The sequence below is a fragment of the Balaenoptera ricei genome, chromosome 5 (assembly GCF_028023285.1).
Source record: "Balaenoptera ricei isolate mBalRic1 chromosome 5, mBalRic1.hap2, whole genome shotgun sequence".
NCBI classification, from domain to species: domain Eukaryota; kingdom Metazoa; phylum Chordata; class Mammalia; order Artiodactyla; family Balaenopteridae; genus Balaenoptera; species Balaenoptera ricei.
In genome coordinates, this window is record NC_082643.1 from 75,910,768 (window position 1) to 75,937,857 (window position 27,090).

General features: G+C 39.4%; 1 protein-coding gene across 4 annotated transcripts in view; it reads left to right on the forward strand.

The window, feature by feature from the left end:
• The window catches only part of ATP8A1 (ATPase phospholipid transporting 8A1), a 239,586-nt gene that overhangs the window by 190,916 nt on the left and 21,580 nt on the right, over nt 1–27,090 (forward strand). For 3 of the 4 annotated variants that reach the window (XM_059923073.1, XM_059923074.1, XM_059923072.1), the window contains 6 exons: nt 317–391; nt 496–618; nt 4,276–4,354; nt 9,459–9,520; nt 11,719–11,775; nt 12,708–12,815. In XM_059923073.1, the coding sequence (XP_059779056.1) occupies nt 317–391; nt 496–618; nt 4,276–4,354; nt 9,459–9,520; nt 11,719–11,775; nt 12,708–12,815 (504 nt within the window). The remainder of the gene's footprint in view (nt 1–316; nt 392–495; nt 619–4,275; nt 4,355–9,458; nt 9,521–11,718; nt 11,776–12,707; nt 12,816–27,090) is intronic. The other variant, XM_059923075.1, reaches the window with a different exon arrangement.

Genomic DNA, 27,090 nt, shown 5'->3' on the forward strand with positions numbered 1-27,090 from the left:
ATAAAATATATTCTCTAAAGTGCCTTTTAGGAAACAAGGTTATATCTAATTTTTTTTAAAGTCTGTGATTGCCCATTGATATAGTTCTTTTTTGATTCAACAAGTGGAACCAATTCTGACTTAAATAGCAAAGACCTTACGAAAGAATCCCTTCAAATTAAAAAGCAAACCAAAAAAATGCCACTTTCAAGAGAGTCGTGAAAATACTATGTCAGTGAGGCTTTTATGCAGTGGTTGAGTATACAGCAGATTCTAAGCAACGAATTTATGGTTTTTGTGTTCTAATTTGGGGGGTTTGGGATTGTTTTCTTCCTAGATCTGGTTTGCCTTCGTTAATGGCTTTTCTGGACAGATCCTCTTTGAGAGATGGTGCATAGGTCTTTATAACGTGGTAAGTTTAGGACTTTTTATTATTCCTGTTCTATTGAATACTTTGAGATAGACGTTCACCCTCCATTTGGCTGCCTGGTATAATGACGAGTTTGTGCACTTTAGATGTTTACAGCAATGCCACCCTTAACTCTGGGAATATTTGAGAGATCATGCAGAAAAGAGAATATGTTGAAGTATCCTGAATTATACAAAACATCTCAGAATGCCCTGGACTTCAACACCAAGGTAGGAACCAGTGCCCTGGTGGGACTTGCTTTACTGCTCCAATTGCTTGGGGCATTGGATCTTCTAAAGCCAAGGAAACAACTCCAGGGTCCTGACCATGGCAGGTCAGATTTGCTTAGGGTTCTGATATGGACTGAGAAGTTGCTTTGTTTTGTTTTGCTATAAATTTGAACTATAGCCACAATTCACTGGGGTTTGCCAGGCAGCAGTAAACTGGGTCTAGCAGGCAGAAGAGGTGCCCCTTGGGCCCTCTGACTTTCTGTCTTTACAGTGTTCTGGGGCAATGGTCACTCCTCACAGGGGTCAGTACTGCAGGACAAGGACTGTCCTTACACATATAAAGTGGTGAGAGGTAATATATCATTCTTTTCTAATTTTCTGTTTTGTGGAATAACCTTGTCCTTATTGGAATATTAGGTTGTTTGTATTGGGCATTGAAAATATAGTCTCTGGTAGATAACTCAGCCATAATACTCAGTATTTCCAAGACATAAAATTTAATACAAGATTAAATATCCAACACTTTATCTAAAATCATATTCCGGGTTTATGTCCTACATAACAAGCCATGGGCTCCTGTCATCTTTGTGGTCCATGGTATTTCTTCATCTCAGCAACAAAAATATCTAATTTCCTGAAGAGTTTACTTTCCTGCAGTTATTTATTCTAAAATGTTTCCACTGGTATGTTAGTAATTCGTGTTTCTATCCAGTGTGAGGGAGGAAAAAATTTTTTTTAATTTTATAACAGTCAAGGTGGATGCCGTTTTGAAACGATAATAAAAGTATCAAATACACCTTCACAGAATTTTTTCCCAGTCAATATAGTGCATGTTTATTATGCTATGCATGTTATGTTACTAATAATTACATGTAACCTAAATTCAGTGTTCTGAATTTAGGAAATTAATGTAGGATATTTTAAATATTTATTATTTCGTAAAATTCTCAAATGACATTTGTACTCAGTATATCAAGGGAATAGAGTGAAACAGGTGTGTCAGTGCCTCTAACCTCCTACAGTAAATGATGATGTTAAGTTTATCACCAGGATGTTATTCATCTTCTGAGATGAGGTCTTGAAGAATGCACTGTGCACAGTGTGTCCAGGTGTGCAGATGCATACAACTTGAGGGCATGGTTTTAAACAACTGAATTTGGTTAAATTAAAAAAAAAAAAAAAAACTAAAGCGTTCTTTGACTTACACCATTGGTTCTAAAAAGTATTTTTAGTGGTCTCTTAAAACCATTGCTATTTATAATATGCAATGTCTATGCTCTTATTTTTAAATGTTTTATTTTTTGATTCTTTAAAATTTAATTTTGATGTCCAGTTTGTGTTAAATTCCACTGCCTTGCTGTAATGTTTTTCATTACCTATGGTGAGTATTTTCAAGTGACGGAAAGCCATATCAGGGCAGATACAATGGACCATGAGCTCTTGTTTCCTTGAAAATGTAATCTGAGAGCTGGGAAGGTTCCAGGCCTACTGGCATGCTAACAGTAATCCTCACCGACCCAGGCAGTTACATCAACCTCAGTCACACTTCCCCATCTCCCGTAGCTCAGGCTCCACGGTGCTCTCTCAAGAGTTAACTTCCCAGCCACTACCTTGGCCATGGTACTGTTGCTTATAAACATAAACTGATCCTCACAGGATTACCCAAAACCACCCCTAGAGGGGCTTCCCTGGTGGCGCAGTGGTTAAGAATCCGCCTGCCAATGCAGGGGACACGGTTTCGAGCCCTGGTCTGGGAAGATCCCACATGCCACGGAGCAACTAAGCCCTGTGCACCACAACCACAGAGCCTGCGCTCTAGAGCCTGTGAGCCACAGCTACTGAGTCCACATGCTGCAACTGCTGAAGCCCGTGTGCCTAGAGCCCGTGCTCTGCAACAAGAAAAGCCACCACAATGAGAAGCCCGCGCACCGCAGAGTAGCCCCTGCTCACCACAACTAGAGAAAGCCCGCGTGCAGCAATGAAGACCCAACGCAGCCAAAAATAAATAAATAAATAAATAAATAAATTTATTTATTTATTTAAAAAAAAAACTCTTCTAGAAAGTCACATCCTTTCATGCCCTTTGCATATGGCGACTTGGAAACAGCTTTGTGGCTAGTGAAAAGGTGTAGCAGGTCATATATAGTTTTATGTGTGAGCATCCTTCCTTGTACTTTTTGCTATTCTTTTGTTGTATACAAAGTATTTCACTGTCTGCAAAGCCCATGCATTTAGAAAAGTCACCAGATCAACCCAAATAGATTCTACAACTCCAGTATTCATTTAAATATTTATAGATACACAAGATGCCAACAATTTTTATAGGGTTTATGGTTTTTTCTAATGATTTCAGTGAAAATTATTTGAATAAATCCCATATGAACATTTTAAAATTCAGGGACACATGGTTACAAAATGCATATTTGTATACACAGCAATTGCTGCGGGTCCCCAATGTAGAAGCACTGTTGCCCTGAATGATGATGATTACGTTTGTTATGGTAAAAAGGGTCGGAGGTTCTGAGGTCATGACAGGGGTTAAAGGATTAACATGTGACAATAAGTATCAGTCAGGAAAATGGAAAAGTAGAACTAATTTTTCTTGCACCCACCTGTGCTTTCTGTCAAATAAAAACTTGCAGTAATGACATAGTGAGGAGAAGAGACAAAGGTTAATGAGTAACACAAGTTCAAATGTGTAATGTATTGGAGCGTAAATTGGATCATACAACCCGGTGTGGCTGGGTGAACTAACAAAGGAGGTTGAGATCACAGTGGAAAATTTTGGGAGGCAGGCAACTTAATTTCTGTTGTTTGAACAGCTTAAAACTGTTAATACATGCCTATTTTATTTAGCATAGGTTTTGTTTGCAAGAAGCAATTTTGAATGACAAAACTGCAACCATTCAAAGGGCCATAAGAGTTCTAAACAGTTTTTCTATAACTTAATCTTTCACATCCATATTACAAAGAAAAGATCAGTGATACTTGCTTTCTTGTTCTTAAAATACAATAGATGAGAAAGCAATAACAATTAAATGACGTTATAATTGTATGAAGTTTGATGTTGACAGGTGTTTAAAAATTATGAAAGTCTTTTATTACTTCGGTCCTAGTGAAAATGCTTTGCTTTAAGGAATTATACAACTTAAGTGTTACACTTGCTATTTTTTGTGTGTGTGTGTATGTGTGTGGAGGGAGAGAGAGAGAGAGAATGCACTATATCCTTACCATTAAAAAGTTTACACTTTTATTGCACATGGAAAAGAGAAAGTAGGGATTTCACTAAATTACAATCTTTTCAAAAGTCTATTCTTCTGGAATTATGAAAATAGTCCCACTTAAAGAATTTCACGGTCTACAGTTATTTGAAATTTTATTTTCTTTTTCAGGCAGAAATTTAAACTTTTAATACTTGGTTTTTAAGAAGTAGAAAAAATTTCAGTGAAGCTGAAAAAACATTTTGAGAAACATAAAAATAAATAAATGACCCATGAAGGTCTAAGAGGCAGAAAGTGTCTGTCAGTTCTATTAATTCACAGTGGTGGCCCGAGAGAAACACGTTTTGTGAATCTAGCTCACAGATAAAAAGAAAGGTCAGGGTTCACAGAGCTAGTTTATCGCAAATGGTTCTCATGGATTTTTGTTTTCCCTCAGGTTTTCTGGGTTCATTGTTTAAATGGCCTCTTCCACTCAGTTATTCTGTTTTGGTTTCCACTAAAAGCCCTTCAGTATGGTAAGTAGAAAGGATATGCATGCTAAGAGATGACTTTTTACTTGTTTAGAAAAATAATTCATTGTCAATATACGTTAAAAATTATAGCAGTGTTTTGTGTTATGGTATTTTTCCTTAACCTAAAATACATGCATCTAAACGTTGTACACACTTTAAAGATTTTTACTGTTCCTTTGGGAGCAAAGTGATTTAATATATGCAAAGCCTTTCTTCTCTACTTCTCATGTTTTCCAAACTTGCAGAGAGTTAAATTTTAGGGCTCTTTTTTTTCCTCTGTTGATGTACAGTTTGAAGAAAATAGTGCTAATATTTTATGTGATCTATTTATTATACCTGTGAGGCTTGTATCAACTCTTTATACTGAACCTGATAAGACATGCTAGTACTTTCAAGTACTTGAGCCAGAGCTTTAAATGAGATTTTTAATATGTTTTTAAGTTCATCTTGGAGTGTACACTTTTCTCTGCTTGCTTTGAGGGGGTGATGTTATTCTGTCAGTTTTGAGAGATAGGCTTATGGTGAATTTCCTCTACACATAAAAATGATTAAGTAGCCACTTTAGAAAAGAGGTCCCTGGGACGCTTAAGCTGGTGCTACTGTGTCCGGAGCAGAACTTGCCCTGAGATCCTGAGGAAGATGGCTGACCATTCAGCTCTCAAACTACAGTACTTCAAACATGACACCTCCACCCAAGGATCTTTGCGTCCTTTAGAGGTACTGGCCGTCCTCTCAGCCTGTGAGTTAACGCTGGCCCATGAAATGCAGTGCCAGATGTTCTATCCCACCTACAGAGGGATCCTTGTAAAACATAAATCAGACCAGGTGCCTCCCTCCGCAAAACCCCACAGGCTCTATCACATTTAGAAAGAAATCCACAGCCCCAGCCTTGGCTAACCACACCCGGCTCTCCTTCTTCCCCAGCCAGCTTTCCCCCTCACCACGCTCCAGCCCGCAGGCCGTTGTGCTCTTCTTCATCTTCACCAGATGTTCCAGCTGCTCTCTCCCTCCCGCCCTCGGGTCTGTGCTCGGAGAGGCCCTCCCGGATCACCCTGCCTCAGAGACCCACCAACCCCACCCCGGCTGCCCCCCTCTCCCCGTCCTCCTGTATCCTCTTCATGGTGCTTGCTTATCGGGTGTGATATATTTGCTTTTTTTTTTTTTTATAACTATCATTCTCCTCTGTTAGAATCAAAGCTCCAGAAGGGCAGGGAACTGTCCATTTAGTTCACTGTTGTTTTCGTAGTGCCTAGAGCAGTGCCTGGCTCACCGTCAACACCCAGTCCATTGTGGAGAAGTTCATGAGAGCATGAGTGGGAGGGTGTGAGTGTCACAGAGAAGGCAGTACTTTCATGTCCTAGTCGCAGATTTTCATCTCATTCCTTTATTAACTACTCTGACAGTCCAACAGTGAATACTTCTCATTTTCTGGGCCATAGAAATAAGTGTGGTAAGAAAATCTAATTAAATATAAAATATTGACCCAGTGGGCCAGGAGAGTCACAGTGGCATTTTTTTTTTTAGATAAAATTTACATACCATAAAATTCACCCTTTTAAATTGTACAATTCAGTGGTTTCTAGTATATTCACAGAATTGTGCCAATGTCCCCACTTTCTGATGCCAGAACATTTTCATCACCCCCTTCCCATGAGCAGTCACTCCTCATTTCCCCTCCTCCTCCCCCAGCCCCTGGCAACCACTGATTTTTGTCTCTGTGGGTTTGCCTTTTCTGGACATTGCATATAAATGGAATCATAATATGTGACCTTAGTTCATATTTGTTGCGGCATTAATCAGTACTTCATTCCTTTTTATGGGTGAATAATATTTCATTGTATGTACAGACCACATTTTGTTTATCCATTCATCAGTTGATGGACATTTGGATTGCTTTCACTTAGGGGAGCCATAGGGTGTTGAAATCTAGGGTACGATACAGAACTTTAGACAAGTTCTCCAGGTAGTTTATTTTCATAACGCAAAATCAATGTAGGTATGAAAAACTAGGAATGTCCCTCTATGAAACTGCTATTTTAGTGTTCTAAATCAGAAAAAAGAGAAACTTAATATCAAAAGTAGCTCAAACCAAGCGGCCTCCAAATCACCTTACCAATCCAAAACACTTCAGCAATGACAGGGTTTGAAAGGAATTCCTAAGTAATTCCAGCCCCAGAAGAGCAGATCCCGAGTCTCCCTTTGCATTTATCTGGGGAACTGCCAAAGCCAGCCAGCCTCAGCAGAACCAGTTCGCAAGGGGTGCTGTCTGAGGAACCCAAATCCAGCCAAGTCCAGAGAACATGTGCTTTCTCTTCTTAAGAGATAATAACATATAGCATAAATTGTGTTTTAACATTCTGCTTTTTTTGTCTTGTTTTTATTTTTACATAAAGAGTTTTTGTTTTCTTTAGCGTTTGAAAGGATGGGGTGCAGAAGAAATAGAAATAACTATGTAATGTACGGCTAAATATTCATTCATTCACTTGCTTCAGCGTTTCTCAAAATATGGTCACCTGAGAATACTCAAGACCTTTTCAGGTCCATGAATGAGGTCAAAATTTAATAGTTTCAAACTTTTTATATTATCAAGACATTATTTGTCTTTTTCATTGCTGATGCAAGAGGAATAGTGGGTAAAATTGCTGGTACCTTGATACAAACAGGGGTACAATTGTATTAGTAGTCATTCTTTACTGCCATGCACCCACGTTAAAAAAACAACCCCAAAAAGCTATTTCACTTAAGAATGCCCTTGAAGAAGCTGTAAACCTAATACTTTTATTAAATCCTGAAACTCGATACACATCTTATGAATATTCTGTGTGACAAAATGGGAAGTATGCGTAAAGCACTTCGGCTGCATACCAACATGCAGCAGCTTTATCAAGGTAGAGTGTCTTGGGGCTTGTTTGAGTTGTGAGCTGAGCCAGCTACTTCCATGAGGTTACAGAATCGTGCATAAGTAAAAGATCCATTCAAAATGCAAAATGGACCAATGGATTTTTTTTAAGGTTAGGTGTATTTTTTTTTTTATTGTAACATGGGTTTATAGCATTATGTAAGTTTTGTGTGTACAACAGTATATCTCTACTTCTATATGCACGACAGCATGCTTCCCACCAAAACAGTTTCAGATTCTACACTGCTACTAACCTTTAGGAAACTATCTCCGCCACTGTAAGAAACTTCTTGAGTTTTAAAGTAGTATCAAGGAATAACCACAATTATTAGAAAAGATTACTAAAATACTTCTCTCCTTTATAACTCCAGCTCTCTGTGAATTTGGATTTCCCTCATATATATCAACCAAAACAATGTGAGAATCCAACTCTATTAACCCAGACATTAAAGAGATTGTAAAAATGTAAAACAGTGCCGATTTTCACACTAATTTTTTTGTTTGGGAGAATAGTTACGTTTCATAAAATCTGTTTTTAAAATCTGTTACATATATAGGGTATATTACTGTTAGGTAAATCAATACAAATTTTTCAGATTTCTGTCTTAATTTCTAATTTGGTAAATATTGGTAGATATAAACCACATAAACAAAAGCTTTGAGGGATTCTTAATTATTTTTAAGAGTGTAAAGGGGTCCAGAGACCGGAAAGTTTTAGCACGAATAATTTACCTAAATCATCCAAATGCCAAACCTGATAAACGCAACAACAGGCTTTTAACTTTTTTCCTCGATTCGATTTTGAAATGAATCTCCAGCTTATGACAAACCAGTGATGACTAGAAGGTTTAGTTGGACCCAACTACGATTATTTTTGATAACTTGCTTATATTGATTAAGGGACCTAACCAATGTGCCACATGGCAGAAGCATGGAAGTCCAGAAGTAATCACAAGATGCTTTCAGTTATTTTGTAGATTTGAGTTGGTTAATTTGGTTCTATGAAAGTTCACAGATTAATTGCAGACATTTATGTCTGTCCACAACATACCCACAAGACATGTTAGCACGTCAGATCCTGTGTCCTTCATCACGGGATACTCCATAGAGAAAGGTAGTCTCCTAGGTTTCTGGGCTGCCCCATAAGCAGCCCTTCCTGGCTACTTTTATCTGAAAACCTTAGAGGGGAGGCAGGGTCACACTGTGGAGCATGGCTGGGTGCTTTATATATTTAACTTATTGTAACTTCAAAGCTCCTCCAAAGTAGGGAGTTTCACTCAATCTTTTAAGTGAAGAAACTGAATTCAATGGAGATTGATTATAAATAAACCAAGATGACACAACTTGTAACAGAACCTCGCCTGGTCTGTATGTCCAAAGCTCACCTGGCTCTCCTTGTTTCTTCATACCAGCACCATGCTCCGTGTCTCCTCTCAGTTTACTCTAACATATTTTGTACTTCCATATTAGACTTTGAATAAATATTGTCAAATATGTGCATAAGTAAAATACTGTATGACACATACCGTGGGTTTTAAATTTTTCAATGGTACCAATGATTAAATGATTGTTATTTTTTAATTTTTTATTTGATTTTTTTTAATCAGTAACAGTGATTTTGGTTTGTCAGTACCACTCCCTTCATCTAAAGCCATGTTTGTTAGTCATTGCTAGAAAAACAAAATACCTTTAGATGTACCCCTGAATTCAGCCAGATCCTCAAAGAGGCATGTGCCTGGAATTATATTGGTGCTCCCCAGCCCTCTGTAAGTTGCTTTTTTGGTCCAGTGCCAACAACTTGGAGAGATAGTAAAAAGGCTCCCTAAAGCCCTCATCTATACTGTGAAAAAGTTCTGTATTAAGGGTTCAGAATGCCTTCTGTCTTACTGCCCATAGCATTAAGCTCCACTTGAACGATTTTTTTTTTTTTTTTAAATCTCACGAACCCTGAGAATTGGTTAACAAGTCCCGTTTCCTTCTTCATGTTGACTGTTGGAAATTTGATTTTCATTTGTGACCCATGTTAAGCAACTTTATGAGACTTCTTCATACAGTGTTTTGTTAAATTAGCCTCGTTTCTGGCTCCATTGTATGGCTCTTGGTTCCCCTTCTTTTGTTCAGCACTCCTAAATTGACTTGTCTTTGAAAGGATTCTGAAAGGACCTCAGTTATTTTCGGTTCTAGCAAGTCTCTCTTCTTTTCATGCAGGTACTGTATTTGGAAGTGGGAAGACCTCTGATTACCTGCTGTTGGGAAACTTCGTTTACACTGTGAGTGTGGAACATTTGCCTCATTTGCATATAAAATTGAATTTTCATATGAGCTCGTTTTCAAATTTAAATGTGTGCGTTTCTGGATTTAAGGGTTGTTTACATTTCCTCTTAAAAATGAAATGAGATGTTTTGACTGGTAAGAGATTATTTTATATTAGGGTATAAAAATGTCATTTAGGTTCACTGACTTTATAGGCCTTTGGTTGCTCTTATTTTCAATATTCCTTCTTTACGCTTATTGCCTCACTTTCCCTTTTTCTCTTCCTTGTCCCTTCTTCCTCAGTTTTATTTTACTGCCCTTGTTCATATTTTTTTGCTTTCCTAAATTTATGGCAAATAGTACCATTCTACTTGGGTGTTAAACCAATAATTATTCTAGAACTTAATGAAAATAAAGTTGGGAGAGAAATCTCCACTCTTTTGGGACGTTTAACCCACGCAAGGCATGGACCTCGCTGTGTTAAGTCACTATGTCGAACACTTACGGAAGATGCACAGTTGAGTGTGAGCCGCACCCTGCCATTAAAGAGCCAAAAAAAGGTTTTAAAACCATTTTTCCCTCTAAGGTCAAAAGCTCCACTTGGATGCAAATGCTCAAGGTCACACAGTTAGTCTCTAATAAAAGTTTATTCCAACCTTAAACTCTGAATTGTCCAGCCAGTGTCCCTTCCTCTCCATGGCCCCCAAGAGGGGGCAGTGTGCTGTCCTAAATACTAAGTGGCCATTGGTACGGCTGACTCAGTTGGTGGAAAAACTATAATACGATGTTTAAATAACTGAATAATAGGAAGTTAAGACCATTAAGTAACAGAGGGATTAAGGTTTTGGCAAATTGAGGCTCTCCTTTCCATTGACCTCAATGAAGTAGTAAAAAAAAAAAAAAAGAAAAAGAAAAACACATTTCGGGGGCTAGTGGTTTGTTCTCGTACAACATGAGTGCAAAACAGAAATAATACTTGATGGACTAAGTTTAGAAATAAAGTAGATGGCATAGATGTCTACGAAGGACTTTAAAGTATCCAAGGCTTAAGAGAGAGTGTTTCTTTAACTTTGTGTGAAAATCTCTCTCTTGTTTTAGAATTTTTTATATAGCTTAAATACTTAAATTTTAACGAGTTTTATTTCTACAGATATTTATCCTAAATTGCTGTTAGATATCCCGCTGAGAAAGCTCAAATGCTTCACTTTGTCCTGACTTTCTGATGCCACTGGAAAGCATCTAATACTGTGTACAGACCCTTGCAGTGCCCAAAAGTAGGACTGCGCCCTTGAAGCTCTCACCACTGATCACCAGTGCTAGGCAAGCGTCACACTTCCATCCCAGCAAACTACTGAAAGTGCCCCAAATTCCTTTGACTACTAACAGTATTTAATATTTTTGATTATAACTAGGTAATAATAGATAATGCTGCAGTGCTAAGCACTGTTCTTGGTGTTTTACCTATAGAGTACGTAAGCTTTTATCAGTCCCCGTTTACAGATGAAGGAGCTGAGACACAGAGAGGTCAAGTAATTTGCCTTGTGCCTTATCAGAACAGTTAATAAATGATGGAGTCTTGAGCACAAATAGTCTGACTCCAGGCCAATATAGTCTGACTCCATTTAGCCGTTATGCTATCCTATGGAAAACACAGGGCAGTTCTTTAAACCCGGCTCCCCCTACTTTAGAATTAGTAGCATGGGCACCAGTGACAATGGGTGTGTACAGCATGGAGATGGAACAGGCTCTTACATTCTACTCTGCAGGGTTTCAGGTAAGTAAAGTTACAGAGTAAGTGTTCAGATTTCTAAATATCCAGTTACATTACTTTTACAGTTTATCTTTAAAATTTAGAAAATGGAGGCTTTAAGTACTACAGTTGATAAAAAATAAAATTAAAGCAGGCTTGGAAACCCAAGATTACTATAGATGACTCTCCATCATTATTCATGAATTGCGCAAGAAGTAGGCAGGCCCGTGCTCAGAAGCTCATGGCTGGACTGTCAGCCAGTGAGGGAGAGGAGAAGGCAGGGAAGGGAGCTGGGAATGTGATGCTGTAAATGGCACTTCCAACCGGCCGTGAGCATGGCCACCCAGCTAACTCACTTGTTTCTTTGCTTGTTGGACGTACAAGTCAAGCTGTGAATCATCTACCAGTCCAATTTGATGAACTATCATATTTATGAAATAAAATAACATTTCCCTTCTGTTTTAGTTTGTGGTCATAACTGTGTGTTTGAAAGCTGGATTGGAGACATCATATTGGACCTGGGTAAGAGAATCTTTAGTCACAACCGAGGAATATCACATTTACTTATGTGTTGTCACTAATTTTTGTTGTTGTTTTTCGTTCTAACTACATGTGTCCCTTTACCCTAGTTCCACAGGTTGTTAATTATACTGGGGGTTGGGGGGGAAGCAGTCAGAAATAGACTGGGGGGAACTAGAGACTGTAGTGTGGAAACACTGAGTAAAACTTAAGTTTATTTACCACAAGACTTCTCAAGAGCCCTTAATATATTGTTGTACATTGTAAATATCCCTGGAAGGGAGGAAGCCTTCAAACTTATTGACTAGGAATCTTTTCTCAGTAGAGTGTGTCACAAGACTGGCAGAAAACTCATTGGAAAATGATTCTGAAGGCCAAAAATATCAGAGAAAGATTTGTCCTCAGACATTTGTAGATATCCAGTCTGAATAAAACAAGTTCCATTTTAGATATGTTAGTATTGAAGTATATTCACATCCAGGTAGAGAGACCCACCCAATAAATAAAAAGAAAGTTAGATGCTCAAGGGAAAGATGGGCACAAGAAATTTGGATTTGACAGTCATCAACACAGAGATTAATATTCACACAAGTGTCTTAGCATCTTTCAGTGAGAGCATGTGGAGCAAAAACTAAGGAGGCTTAAAGATGGTAGCGGATAAAAAAGATAAGAGTGAAAGGTGAGACCTGCCAAAGCGGGTAGAGAAGGAACGGTTCTAAATGCCAGTACCACCAGCATTATAACCCGTGTGGAAGACATGAGTGTTTAATGAAAGATCCAATTAAAACATGCAATTATTTAGTTAATAATTGCCATAGATAATATTTTATGGATGTAGTAAAAAAAATTAATAAGGAAATGTGTGAAAGCTTCGTCAGTGTGGGAGTCCTCCATCTACCTGAAAGTCCTTTGACTCAGATTCCCTTCCTTCACAGTTCAGCCACATAGCGATCTGGGGCAGCATCGCACTCTGGGTGGTGTTTTTTGGAATCTACTCAGCTCTGTGGCCTGCTGTCCCCATGGCCCCTGATATGTCAGGAGAGGTAATGTATCCTAATAACTCATGATCTAACAAACCCTAAAAATTGGTATTCATTAATGAGCCATAATTACTTGGCTTGGGTTTATATTAAAATCGTATTCGTCAATTTTAAAAGCTATTTTTAAACTCCACAGCTGTGAGTATAAAAATGGAGAGAATATTTTAAACTTGGACATTTTACTTAAATCTGACTTACCCTTTCGTAAGCATAGCTGGGTTAATAAAATGTGGTTGTCAGGAGCTTGAATCATGTTAAGAATATCCATAAAGAGGATGCCATTTTAAAATTAGACCATCAATCCACACATACTTTTTGAACAAGAGATTTGGGGAAATGGTGAGCTTATGTCTTGGGACAGTCTGTCTTTTTTTTTTTTGTTATCTCTTATTCTAAAGAAAAGGCTACTGTCACTAGATTAAATGCACTTTTAGAGTTGTCTTAATGACATCAGTTTGGTTTTCATTTTGAAAGAGTTAGGATATCTGACATTTCAGCCTTATCATGGTCCGCTTTCAATTCTGTCTGTCACTTTCTTGTTACACTGGTAGGAACTGAGTTATTAGGTGTTCGTGGGGGAGTGTCACAAGATCTCCTTTCGTTCAGAAGAGATTCCAGCAGTAGGAGGGTGTATGATTTCAATTGCAGGAAATTTGACATAAAATGTATAAAAGAAAATGTGGAAAACATTTCAGGATTTCCTGTGACCTCACAGTAACTTGCAAATCAAGGTAATGTGAGCTCCGTTACAGTACATTGTTTTCCTGCAGTCACAGGAAACCTTTCCAGGGGTTTCCATTATTTGTTTCCCTAAGTACTGCCTGAGTACCTTTCACTTTTGACAGTCTGGTTTATAGATCATGTTCATGAAATTTTATCTGACAGCATCCTGCTTTTTATAAATTAGCAGAATGCAGGCACATTAAAAAAAAATTTTTGTGGTTAAATTTATTAGAGAGAGGCATTACATACTATTACAGCAAAACCAGACATATCAAGGAGCATGTACTTCCTTCCACCCAAAGGGAAGGCTTCTTCTGAAACATGTACTGTGAACTTGAGAAAATTTACAGCATGTATCTTGAGGAGAACAGAGAGAAAGCTGTGAATGCATCTTCTCCTTCCCTTGGTTTGAGTTCTTTTTTAGTGAAGAAATAAAATCAAAGACTGTGTATGTCTGCTGATGCCACTTGGAAACTCCAATTCTATTCTTTGTTTTTATTTGACGTGAGCTGTCCGATTCGACCTGCTTTTCCCCCAAGGTCAATTCTAACTTAATATCTTTTTCATTAGACCTCATTTTACCTCATGTCCGAATATTTTATTTTCAAAATGAGTGACACAAAAGATTTTGAAATCGAGATAGTTTGAGCAGCTGTAGCCAATCGCTTTGAAGACAAGAACAGAGTTTTTGACCACCTACTTCTAGGACAAGTGTGAAGTTTGACTGGCTTTTAGCCAACCAAATATAATTCTACCCCTGCCTGTAGAATTCCTGGTATTACCCAAACACAAAACTTAATATCATCTCTTGAGATTTGCGGTGATGCTGTGTTTAATTCAAAGTGAAATGGATGTCAGTACCCCATCACATTTCTGTTCACTTCATGTGCAGTGCAAAGTGCTAACAGGGCTTCTTTTTCTTGTTGTTTTATTGCTACTGATACTTTGAATATAATGTTTAAATAGCTGGTGCTCCATCAGAAATAGGAGGAATGGATTAATTCAGCTGTAGGCTTGGCTAGCTTGTCCAAAATGTAAATCTGTTTAATGTATTTAAAGAAAAGAATAATACTTTACATTTATGTAGTACTTAACTGTTTGCAGAGCATCTTGGTATGCACGTGTGTGTAAATGAGCCTCACAACAACTGCAAAAAAGGAAGATAACAAGAACGCCACTCACATTCCCAAGGAGAGATAGTCTACGTTTACTGTTTCCTAGGCACTAGGGTTTTAGGACCCAAAAATGTTGTGGCAGTACTCAATTTTTGAACATTTTTATTGTGCATAGTCACTAGTTCTATTACAATCCAATTAATTTCAGAAAGAAGTAACTACCCTTAGATTTACATTTTTTAATCTTAAAATTCTATTTTTCAGTCAAGAATATAGCCAAATACATATATGTGAAACATTAATTTATGTGCCAATAGTTATATCTGTATGTGTGTGTGTATATATATATGTATATATATAATTGGCCAACCATCCTGAATAAAACTTACCTGTTCATCTGTTAACTTTTATAGCAATATACTATTATAATATACTTTACATATATATTATTATATATTACATGTAGTAATATAGTGTTGTAAATAACACCAGGATAAGTACAAATATAAGCATTCCCAGACCTGACATGTTTTACGTAATCCGTGTAATGAAACAGAGCACAAGGCATCCCCCAGAACATAACGCTATTCCAAAGCATTCCTGGTGTGGTGAAGGCAACTTTCTGTCACCACCACCAGGGTCATGAGTGTCTAATCCAAGGACCATACCCCTAGGACTCCAGTTTTTTCCTGTATTGGTTTGGCAGCAGTTCCTTCCAAAACTAAATAATTAAATATGTCTGTATGTTTGGGTTGTCTAAAGGCGTAATAAGGGCGCCCAGCTTAGTACAGCATTAATAGAGATGGGTAGGCAAGACCGAAAATAGCAGCCCCATTCCCCCCATCCTGGTTCAGGTGATATTTTGGAGGATGAGGTACTGTGTGGTTTTAAAAGGCATTGACACAATAGAGAAGTTCTTCAAAAAGACAACCAAGATCTGGGAAAAATAACACCAAAAATACCTAAGGTATATTGAACATTTTAAGTACTTGATGTGCATTCATTCAATCGATTTAACAATTATTTGTTGAGATTCTTCTGTGGGTCAGGCACTGTGGATTCATTAGTGAATAAATACACAAAAATCCATGACCTTCTCAACTTTCTACTGGAAGGAGACAGGCAAATAAAATAATTAAGTGAAATACATAGACCGATGTAAGTGCTGTAGAGAACACAGCAGGCAAGAGAAACCGAGAACCATGATTTCCATTGTTTCCCATAGCGCCTTGTGGCTTTTACTCCTGGTCAAATAAAGAGCCGTTGGAGGGGCTTGAGAGAGGGGTGTCATGATCTGACTTATGTTTTCACAGCACCACTATGACTGCTGTGTTATGAACCACTTAGGAGATTATTGCAGTAACCCAGGCCAGAGGTAAGGGTGGCTTGGGCCAGGAGGGCGGCAGTGGTGAAAGTGGTCAGAGTCTGAATCTAGACTGAAGGTAGCATTAATAGGATTTGCTGACGGATTGGACGTGAGGAGTGAGAGGAAAAGAAGTCAAGGTGGATGCCATCGTGTTGGCCATGACCGTCAGGACGTGCTTGTCCTCAGCGCACTGGATCCTCCCAGCAAACTTGTTACCATACCTGTTTTACAGGTGAGAAAACAGAGGCATAGAGAAGTTAAGTACCTCATCTGGTACCCCACTGGTACTAAGTGATGGAGGTACGCTTTGACTTAGCTGTGTGGTCCCAGGGTCAGCTACCTTATACACTGCCCGGTGCTCCTCTGATCATAGTTATTCAAAGGACTCTGCGGTGTATCATCTGGAAATGAGAAGTCTGAAGGGACTGCCCCTCGTTGCAGGTATTTCAAGGATTTGTGTGGATGAGGGAATCTCTGCTTTCTGTTTCCTGACAGCACTGGTTCCCCCACGTCCCTTCCCCCTGTGGACGTGTCGGTGGTCCTGGTCTCCCTCCCTCCTTCCTCCTCTGCACCCTAGCCGCTGTGCCAGAATGCTCGCCCTCCTCCTCACGTGTCCACTGCCCCTTCGTGTCTTTACTGGTTGCTCTGACATAATGGCGTCAGGCTCCTAGTGCCCCATAAATGTTAAGTAAAGGATCGTGAAGTAAGTTTGTTTTCCTTGCTTGTTGTTGTTTTTTTTTTTTAACATCTTTATTGGAGTATAATTGCTTTACAATGGTGTGTTAGTTTCTGCTGTATAACAAAGTGAAGCAGCTATACATATACATATATCCCCATATCCCCTCCCTCTTCTGTCTCCCTCCCACCCTCCCTATCCCACCCCTCTAGGTGGTCACAAAGCACCGAGCTGATCTCCCTGTGCTATGGGGCTGCTTCCCACTAGCTATCGATTTTACATGCGGTAGCGTATATGTGTCCATGCCACTCTCTCACTTCATCCCAGCTTACCCTTCCCCCTCCCCGTGCCCTCAAGTCCGCTCTCTACGTCTGCGGCTTGTTTTGCACAAACACATGAGAAATGATAGAGTAGAGGTGACACAGAGGCAGAGTTCAGCTCAGATAAGAACATCTTGCTAACATCCAGAGATTTCCACAACGTGGCGCTTTCCAGCAGCAGGACAGAATGCTGGTCTCATGTAACCAGCCCCAGTATCGGGCAGTAGTCCTACTCGGCAGAGCCTTGCTCATCTGCACCTGCGAAGTTGCTTCCAACTCCTAGGATTCAGATTTTCTGTGGACTTCTCTCCACTGTGTTCTCTCCAGAGGAGTATCTTAAATGTTGAAGGGCACAGACTATTCTGCTCTAGTTAATGTTAACTGGAACTCAGGGTGCAAATTATACACAAGTTAGGCAACTTACAGGTACGGATCTCATGCTTCTATATTCAGCTCGGACACATATTCATACATAGATCAGGATTTTACAGTCATTTCCAATTTATGTCCTTGATTTGTCTTTGTAGCCCCCATCTGAAGACAGAGCCATTTCTCTCAATATGTTGAAAGAAAATCCTTGCTCACCACGAGGGGGAGGGAAGGGAATATTTATTGTGCACCAGGCATTCTTTGTTTCATTTAAACCCATATCACAAACCTGTGTGATAAGCAGAGCAATAGCAGGTGACCCAGAGAATTCATCCCAGGTTTCCTTCTCAAATCCCATTGGTTGCTCTCACATCTTGAGTAACTAAATACTTTCTCTTCAGGGCCCATTCCTGTTCCTTTCTCTCAGATGGGAATGCTTTCTTTTCTCCTTGCAGCCATTTTCCTTGCATTCCATTTATTTCCCTGATTTATCTGCTATTTCCCAGGATACCCAGGGCCGTGATCAATTTCCCTCAGTTAGCCAGATATAAAAGCATTCCCGTCTCTTTTTAATAGTGCCAAGATTTTTAATTCTGTCTTCTCAACACCCACCTAACTCCCTCAACACACTTATAGAAATTCTGCCTCACTTTGTTGTATCCTGGCCTCTCATGTCCTCTTAATAGCAATATCAGCATATGTAATACCCAGCTCATTTTTTAAAAAATGTATATATATACATATCTGGAAACGCGGAAGGCACAAGCCGAGTGGCTGGTCGTAAGATCCCGGCTTAAACGGGAGTACCTGCTTCAGTACAATGACCCCAGCTGTCATGGGGTCATTGAAGATCCTGCCTTGAGTCGTTGGACCTATGCAAGATCAGCAAATATCTATCCCAATTTCAGACCCACTCCCGAGAGCTCCTCACTTTTAGGAGCTCTGTTTGGAATTGGGCCCCTCCTCTTCTGGTATTATGTTTTCAAAACCGACAGAGATAGGAAAGAAAAACTTATCCGGGAAGGAAAATTGGATCAAACAATTAACATCTCATATTAAGTCTGGCAATGATGACTATGAAATTGAAAACCCCATCATCCCACATCATCAGAGAATGTACAGTTGCCACTCAGATGATAGCAGGGCCTCATTTACTGAGGGTCAGTCACTGTCATAAGTACTTTTCATGTCTTCAGTCATTTAACACTGAGCATTTAACACAACACTGTGAAGTAGTTCCTATTACGCATTTCACTGACACAGAGTGGTTAAATAATTTTCCCAAGGTCACACAACTTGTAAGTATCTGAGCTGCTGTTGGAACCCAGCCAGTCTTTTCCCTTAACCACCATACACACTGTTCTCTGTCGTTTTTACATTTCTTCTCTCACCTTTCCATTCCTCTGCATTTTTCTCTCAGCCTTGTCAACTTTGAAGGTATAAATTCCTTTTAGTGTCAGTGCCCCAATCTAAGTACTTACTTCCATCTGGTTGGTAAACTAAGCCATCCGTTATCTGCATGTAATATTTCCATCTTCAGCTGTGCTCAGCTGCCTGTATCACTAATCAGGCATCATTTCTTTCCCCCTTCCTTCAGCACATTCTGCATGCCTGAAGTTACCAGAAATCCATCCCCCAGATATCTGAGCATTTAGGGCAGACTGCAGTCTCTCCAGACGCAGCCAGGGAGGGCTGTTCTCAGTTGGTGGGCAGGGTGTTGCCATTTGGGAAACATTCCTTCCTATAGTTTTGTTTCCACTACAGTAATTCTACATCTCTGCCCCTAATAATGATTCAAATGATAATGATTAACAAGTATTCCTGTACCACAAATGACTGAACTATTTAACAATTAAAAAAGAATTATGACATCAGGGTAGGGGGAGAGTGGATTCTACAAAGGTGGAAAATGCGACAATAAGAAATTATTTAGGAAAGGCAAATAAAAAAAAAAGAGCGTGACAAGCTTGACTGCAACTTTAAATTTGTCTCTGTCTTCCTTTCCTCTCACAAATATGGTTGTGATTTAAGAGAAGGCCTTTTTTTTTTTTCAGACCTGACTTGTATTTTTTCACACCAGTACCACAATTTATGGGGCAAGGTAGGCCCTGGGGAGAAGTGCTATGTTATATAAACATGTGCTGGCCTGCTTTTTCGACTTGTCTAGATGATGTTACTGGGTATTTTTTGAATTTCCAGAAGAAAATATTTTAGGCACTATGATTAGTATACCAGATTACAAAGTGAAAAACAAGCTACATCAAGGATCATTTCATATCACGATTAATACCAGAAGCTTAGTATCGGCAGAACTTTTCAATGTATCGCGGCGTTGCAGACACACACTGTAAAGTCTTCCCAAGCGCATCTGGTTCTGCTCTCCCTGGCCTGAGGGATCTATAAAACTACTGAAGGAAATTGAAGTTAAGGAACGAGCATGTGTTTTACAGAATTTCAGATCTCTTGATTGAGGTTAGTAAAGTCTCTCTGAAAAACAATAAAAATCTTTGTTGAACCCTTTGGTGTCACCCCTGTAGGAAAGGTATTAATAAACCACATTAGTGATATGATTTTCCTAAGTTGTGCTGTTGCCCATTTTACCAGCATAATGAATTACTTTGCATATGAGGAATTTCCTGGTTTAAAATAGTCCTTATTCATCTCTCAGCTTTTAATTACCTAGATAGCATGTAATAATTTATTGGTCACAAGACCAGGCCTTGCGGGTAGGGTGGAGCAGTGTTATGATATGAAGGAGTTTCATGCAAGATTACTGGCTTTAGCCAAGTAGCCTGGAGGGAACAAGAACCCTAAACTCTGTCAGATGCTCTTCAATGAGCCAACAGTTGGGATCCCATCCAGTAAAACATGCCATTGGTCCAGGCCCTGACAGTGAATGAGACAGGCAGACCATCACGGGTCTTAAAGAAGCTGGCTGCATAGCCACTTCCAAGCCCATTTTGCAAAGAGAAGCCTTGTAGAAACGCTGAGAAGCAAAGAGAGACGTGGATGTGACAAATGTAATGGCAAATCAGGACACTGGCACACATTTTAAAGTTAGAGCTCTCTTTAGAGTCACTATGCGAGCTGGCATCGCTTTTTGTAGACACAGCACCCTTTCCTACAATACAGAGCAAATAAGATGAGTCTCTAGCGTACGTGTGTTACAGGCTCTTTGTTAGGCAGTGGAGGATGCAGAGGTGAACAGAACTGGTCATTTCCCTTAAGGATCTCATTTTTTTTATGGATGGGCTGTTGACGTCATAAATGTGAGGGATGACGTGATGCACCCCACGTGCCATGACCGTGAGCAGGGCACGGAAAGCAGAGCAAAGCTGCTCGTAGTACGGCAGAACCTTGGCTCTTCTCTGGGGTCAGTGCATTCTCGCGTTCATTCATTCCGCAATTATTTATTGAGTGCTTAATCGGTTCTAGGCACTGTGTCAAGGTCATGGGTTAATTAGACAAGATACCCATTAGCGTTCCGGTTGAGAGGAGCAAGGAGGGAGAGGGAGAAACAGTCACTAAGTTGGTTAACAAATGACTAAATGTTGAACGACTAAAGATAATTTCGCAAAGTGATAGGAAGAAAACAGGATGATATAGTAAGGGACAGGACTGTAATGGCTGCTCCAGGAAGGTGTTTTTGGAGAACAGATGATTAAGCGGAAGCTCAAATGATGTGGAGATACCTTCATGTGAAGAAGAACATTTTAGGGCTGAAGGAACAGCCCGTGCCCAAGCTCTGAGGCAGGAATGAGCCTGGTAGATTCAAAGACTAAAATGTCGGTATAGCTGGAGCAGAGAGAGTGGGAAAGAGCCCTATGAGATGGAGCCAGTGAGATATGCGGAAAGCATATCACCTCTCTAAGCTCAGCACTCTGGCTCATAAGACCAGTGCAGCTTGTTTTTGAGTTGCATGCCAGGGAGCAATCAAAACTGCTCATAAAAGAAACCATGAATGTCACTGTGCCATCTACTTCAATAAAGCTCATAATTGGACACAATTCTTGCATTCCATGATATGGTAAGGAAAAGAGATCGTCAGTGAGGTCAAAAGCCGCTTGGTTCCAAGTTATCACTAAGGCTCCCTAGCATGTATCATGCAAAGCAAGTTATTTTATGGCATATTTTTTTATGTTAAAAAAAGAAGTAACTGTGGATTAAACAAGATAGAAACATTTCTCTCTCATGTGAAAAAAAAAGTCCAATGGTGTCAGGTAGTTCCGGACTGGTATGACAGCTGCACAGTCATCCAGGACCAGATTTCTTCTGTCTTGCTGCACTGTCAACTTTCATGTCCTTCTTCATAGTCCAGAATGGCTGCTTAAGCTCTAGCCATTTTATCAACATTCCAGCCAACAAGAACAGTAAGAAGGATTAACCCTTTCTCTTTGAAGTTCTTTCCTAGACATTGCCCACCACATTTCCTCTTAGCTCTCATTAGCCAAAAGCTAGTCACATGGCCATACCTAGCTGCAATAAGAGAGCCAGAGGAACATAGTCTGAGCTAGAGGAGAAGGTGTTCAGCCAAGATTCAAGTGGTTGCATCTAAGAAGGGGAGAGGAGATATATTGGGAGGCAACTAGAAGTCTCTGCCATGAAAGTCAATAAATTTTCTACATAAGCCATATGTTAGTTGTTTTTTTTTTAACATCTTTATTGGAGTATAATTCCTTTACAATGTTGTGTTAGTTTCTGCCGTACAGTGAAGTGAATCAGCTATATGTGGCACATATATACAATGGAATATTACTCAGCCATATATTAGCTTTTATATGTCTTTCCATAGGTAAATGGTTTTTGAAGTTTTGAGTTTTTAAAATATAATTTCCTAAAACAGATGGTAATTAGATGATGGAATGGAGGTGTTAGTTAATATTACGGTGGTAATCATTTTGCAATATATAAATATATCAAATCAACACATTGCACACCTTAAACTTATGTAATGTTATACGTCAATTATATCTCAATAAAGCAGGAAAGTAAAGTTTTTAAAGGAAAAAACTTCCTACAATCTGAAATATAGGTCATTATGTTTCACAGATTGAATTACTAGTAATCAAAGAATTGATGCTTTATGAGATGGTTTTTAAGAAGATAAAATACAGAGCCATCACAGAATTATAAAAACTTGTAAGAATGATATAACAAGTAAACATATTGAGCATTGAGATAAGGTGCCCTATCTTATACAACTTCTCTAGTAACATCAGAACATTTTAAAATTATAATTCTCATAATAAAAAGAATAGTTTGTTACTAATTTTGTCCTCATTTTTCTGGTACTTTTAAGTTTTTTAAATAGCACAATAAAGATTAAAATAAAGCAAAGCAAAACAAATTCTGTTCTTAATTACTTTTACTATCCTGGGAACTATATCCCTAGAAAATAAAGTTTCAGAGCCATACATTTTCTAGTGCTCTTGATTCCTTTTTAGAAGGACTATTTTGCATGTTCAATTCTCAGTATATATTGATACACAGTCAAATTTTACTTTAAGAAAAAAAGTTAGCTTCTGATTGATCTAGGTCCCAACTAGCTGTTCCTCCTTTTCCTCTGAACATCTTTTTTAATCATTTATTTCCAGAGGGTGGAGATGCAAAGGTTGTTCTTTGCATCATTCAACTAGAATGAATATTGGTTCTTAGTCCCGCAGGGTGATCACGTCTCCTTCATTTCCTCACCACCACCCAGGAATATCCAAGGGGGAAAAAAGTACATAAACGCTGTGAACTGGCATCTGATTTGCATATTTTCTAAGATTTTCTTTGTTTGGAACAATTTGCATATTTTCTAAGACTTTTGTTTGTTTGTTTGGGATAATCCAAGCCAAGAGTTTTCTTTGTCTCTGAGTAATCAAGAGCTTCTGGTATAATTGCAAACATATTGGGGTTTATCCGAAACACCCTTCTCCTTAGTTACTTTCTGCGTGTTCTGCTCTATCTATTTTTATGGAGAAAGTAATAACTCATCCCATATAAGAGTCCAATTTAGCTCAATTCAACTGAGATTTATGGAGTGCCTTGTGTCAGGACCTATACTGGGTGTCAGTGGATCAAAAGTTGAAAAAAGAGAGTCCTTCTGAGGAGCTTGAGTCGTGAGTAAACCAACAGATCAACAGATCATTAGAATGTAAGAGCTAGTTATTATGGTCAGGACTCGCAGGGGCTAGCAGAGGAGAGGGCACTCGACCCCCAGGCTACAGTTCGGAGAGTTTAGAAAGGTTTCTGTGTACTGCTGTTCCCCACACTGTGCAGGAAGTCAAGAGAAAGAAGGGCCTTCCAGCTAGAGAGCAGCCCAAGCAAAGAGGGAAGTTGGGGTTCCTGAGGGAGCTGGAACTGAAAAGGGTAGCAAAGACCAGGTCACAGAAAGTTACCCGAATGTATTTACATCATTACATTGAGCCATGGCAGATTGCAATTCCTTATGAAATACATAGTATTCCAGAAGGTACCTGAGGCCATAGAATACTAGAATACAGATTCAGGTCAGAGGACATGATATATAAATGCTAGTAATAAGCTAGTGAGTGATGAAGAACATTTTTTATATTTTGGCATGAATATGTATCACATAATATAATTGAAAATTTGCAAGAATTCTGTTGAGCTAAAATAAGACATCAAAGACCTTTCTCAGTGATAAGCTCCAGACCATAGAACTTGGCATGGGTATTCCTCTGTCTTTGGGTTTTATCCGAGGGACGTTTTGAGCCTCACTACCCAAGATGTGCAGCCACTGAAGACTTTCAGTGGAAGTTCACCTCTTCAAGCCAAAGTTCACATGAGCTTGAAATTTGTCTCTGGTTAAAGTGCAGAGTGCAAAGTTCACCACTTAGTGTTGACCCAGTGATGCTTATGTACCTCTGAGTTCAACTCCATGCTCAGGTACCATAACGAATTCAGACAGAAAGGGTTAAGTTTCTGAGAAAGGCTCCCACAACTTGGAAATCTCTGTCACACCATGGTGTTTCCCAGGCTTTGGTCACAAAGACACTTTAAGAAACCTTTGCAAGTTTACATTCAAATAACACAGTAATATATTATCTGAAAGCAGAGTTGATTTTGATCAGCTGATGTCATTTCCATACATCAGTGGCAGTGTTGCCAGGAGAAGCCACAATTTCGATGCAGTTAAAAGCATTCTGTGTATATAACATTGATATTTTGCCATTAAAATATAGATGTTAACCTTGTGGATTTCAGCTTTCAGGGTACTAAAGAGTATCATTGTATCTCAGGCTCAGTGAGTCAGCTCCCCAGTCCCCTGAGAAAGGGAGCTGGAGGAGAAGATACCATATGGGTAACTGTGGTTGGATGAGATGGGACTGAAAGTGAAATACAGCAAGAGAGTCTACCTTTTCCAAAGAAACATTCAGCTGATACAGCAGAGACGAAGCATTGAGGAGCACTAGGGAGGGAAGAGCCACAACTTGGTGGGAAAGATCCAGAAAGTTTGTAGAAAAGAAACAATACCTGCATACCTGAAGTTGAGCACTGATTTTTTTTTTCTTTTGATGAAAATGATTTCATGAAGAAGATGCTTCCAGAGGAGACCAGAAGGGTTAACTGAAACAGAAGGAAGCAAGAGAAGTTAAATGATCTCATAACTTGGTAGATGGCTCTGAAACAAAAGAAAAGTGGGAGTTGTGGGTTCTGAGGGTCACAAAACCACATCACAGTACAGATCATCTCTGAAGAGTTGCTCTACCAGGATGTTTCAAAGAAGCCAGAGCCAGAAAGAACAGTTAAACTCGAATTTAATTAAACTCTTGGACACCACACCCAACCAAATCCTAAGAAGCACATAATAGGATATACAAGCTATATGTAATATAAGCTTTTGGAGTTTTCTCCAAAACTTGCTAACTCCCTTGGAAAAGCCCTAAAATCTCAAAGATAAATAGCCCTCCTACCCAAAAAATTTGAAAGGTCTCATTCACAACAACAAGGAGAGACTTTAGCCAGATGTGTGTATGGTTAATGGGGAAAAAAACTGGAAAATTTGACAAAAATGAGAGAATATTTTTTAAACGAGTTGAATAAATAAACATACCATGTCTCTGAATAAGAGGATCACTATTAAATCATCACTTCTTTCCATTAGAGAACTGTTTGGGGGAAAAGAAAAAAAAATACATCTTCTCCTTGTGATTGTGATCTAACCTAGGAAAATAATTCTAAGTGCAGAAAAAGGTTAGAGTGTGACTGAAAAGGGCAGCTTTATTATAACTGTTTAGTTGTACCGTTTAGACAGATACCATTGAGTATATGTCCCCTCAAATGCCTCCCAACTCTGCAATGTCCATGGTGACAAACATGTGTCCACACACAGTATTTCCCTAAATTCTTATTCTTCACTTTCTGATTCAGCTGGTGAACCGGGAGTAGGAAATGGGTCATAGACAATGCACCCTCCCTCGTCTGGCTAGCTGTAGCCTTGGCCTCTTCCTCTGAATACCTCCCACATCAGTAAAAATTGATGGTTTTGCTTTTTAAATAAAATTCATAATAAAAAGCTTTCAATTATATGATTAACTTACAGTCATTAAATAAACTTCTGCAAAAAGAGGGAAAAAAACAACAGCTTCACTACCCAAAAGTAATCCCTGTAAACATATGAGTCCAGTCTTTTTCTACCCTTAATTTGTGTGCTTATCTTTGATTAGATAATTTATTCTTTTGACAAATATATATCAAAGGACTAGTCTAGGTTCTGGAGATACAGCAGTGAACAAAAGAGAAAAGGCCTGCCCTCGGGAGCGTATATTCTTGAGAAGAAAGAGAGAAAAACAAAAGTGTATTCTAGAGCGTGCGGATGGTAAGTGCTGTGGAGAACTGTAGTGCAGGAGAAAGGCTAGAAAGTACTGCAGTGGCGGTGTGGTGCCGCTTTAGGTGCAGTGGCCGTGGGAGATCACTGCAATGATGACCTTCGAGCAGAGACCGGAAGTGGGGTGAGCAGCCCTGAGGCTGCCTGCAGGAAGAGAATTGCAGGCAGGAGAGACGGCCAAGTGCTGAGACACTGAGGAGGCCAGAGTGTGGAAGCAGAACGAGGGCGGGAGGGAGCGAGTAGTAAAAAAGCTAGAGGGATGGGGCAGAGCCTCCCGGGCCAAGAGACAATTGTAAAGACGCGCTTAGACTCCCGAGTCCCTGGAGGGTTGAGCGCAGTCACAGTCTGGCTTTTTAAATGATTGCTCTGGGTGCTGTGTTGAGGATAGATTGCTATGGGAACAGGAGGAAAGGCGCACATGATAAGGCCGTGGGGGGGGGGGGGGGAATCCAGACGAGAGAGAGAGAGAGAGAGAGAGAGAGAGAGAGAGAGAGAGAGAGAGAGGAGCATGAGCCACGGGGGCGGGGCTGTGAAGTGGGTAGACTCTGGATTTAAGGAGAAGGGGGTTTTGCCCTTAGAATCTCTTTAATTTTTAAATTTACTTGATAAAATATATATAACTTACTATTTATCATTTTAACCATTTTTAAGTGTACCGTTCAGTGGTGTTAAGCGCATTCACTGTGTTGGGCAGCTGTCTCCACCATCCACGTCCAGAACTTTTTCATCTTCCCCACCTGATACTCTAGACCCATCAAACAATAACTCCCCATTACTGCTTCCCCCCAGCCCCTGGCAGCCACTATTCTACTTTCTGTCTCTGAACTTGATTACTCTAGGTACCCCTTGTAAGTGGAATCATATAATATTTGT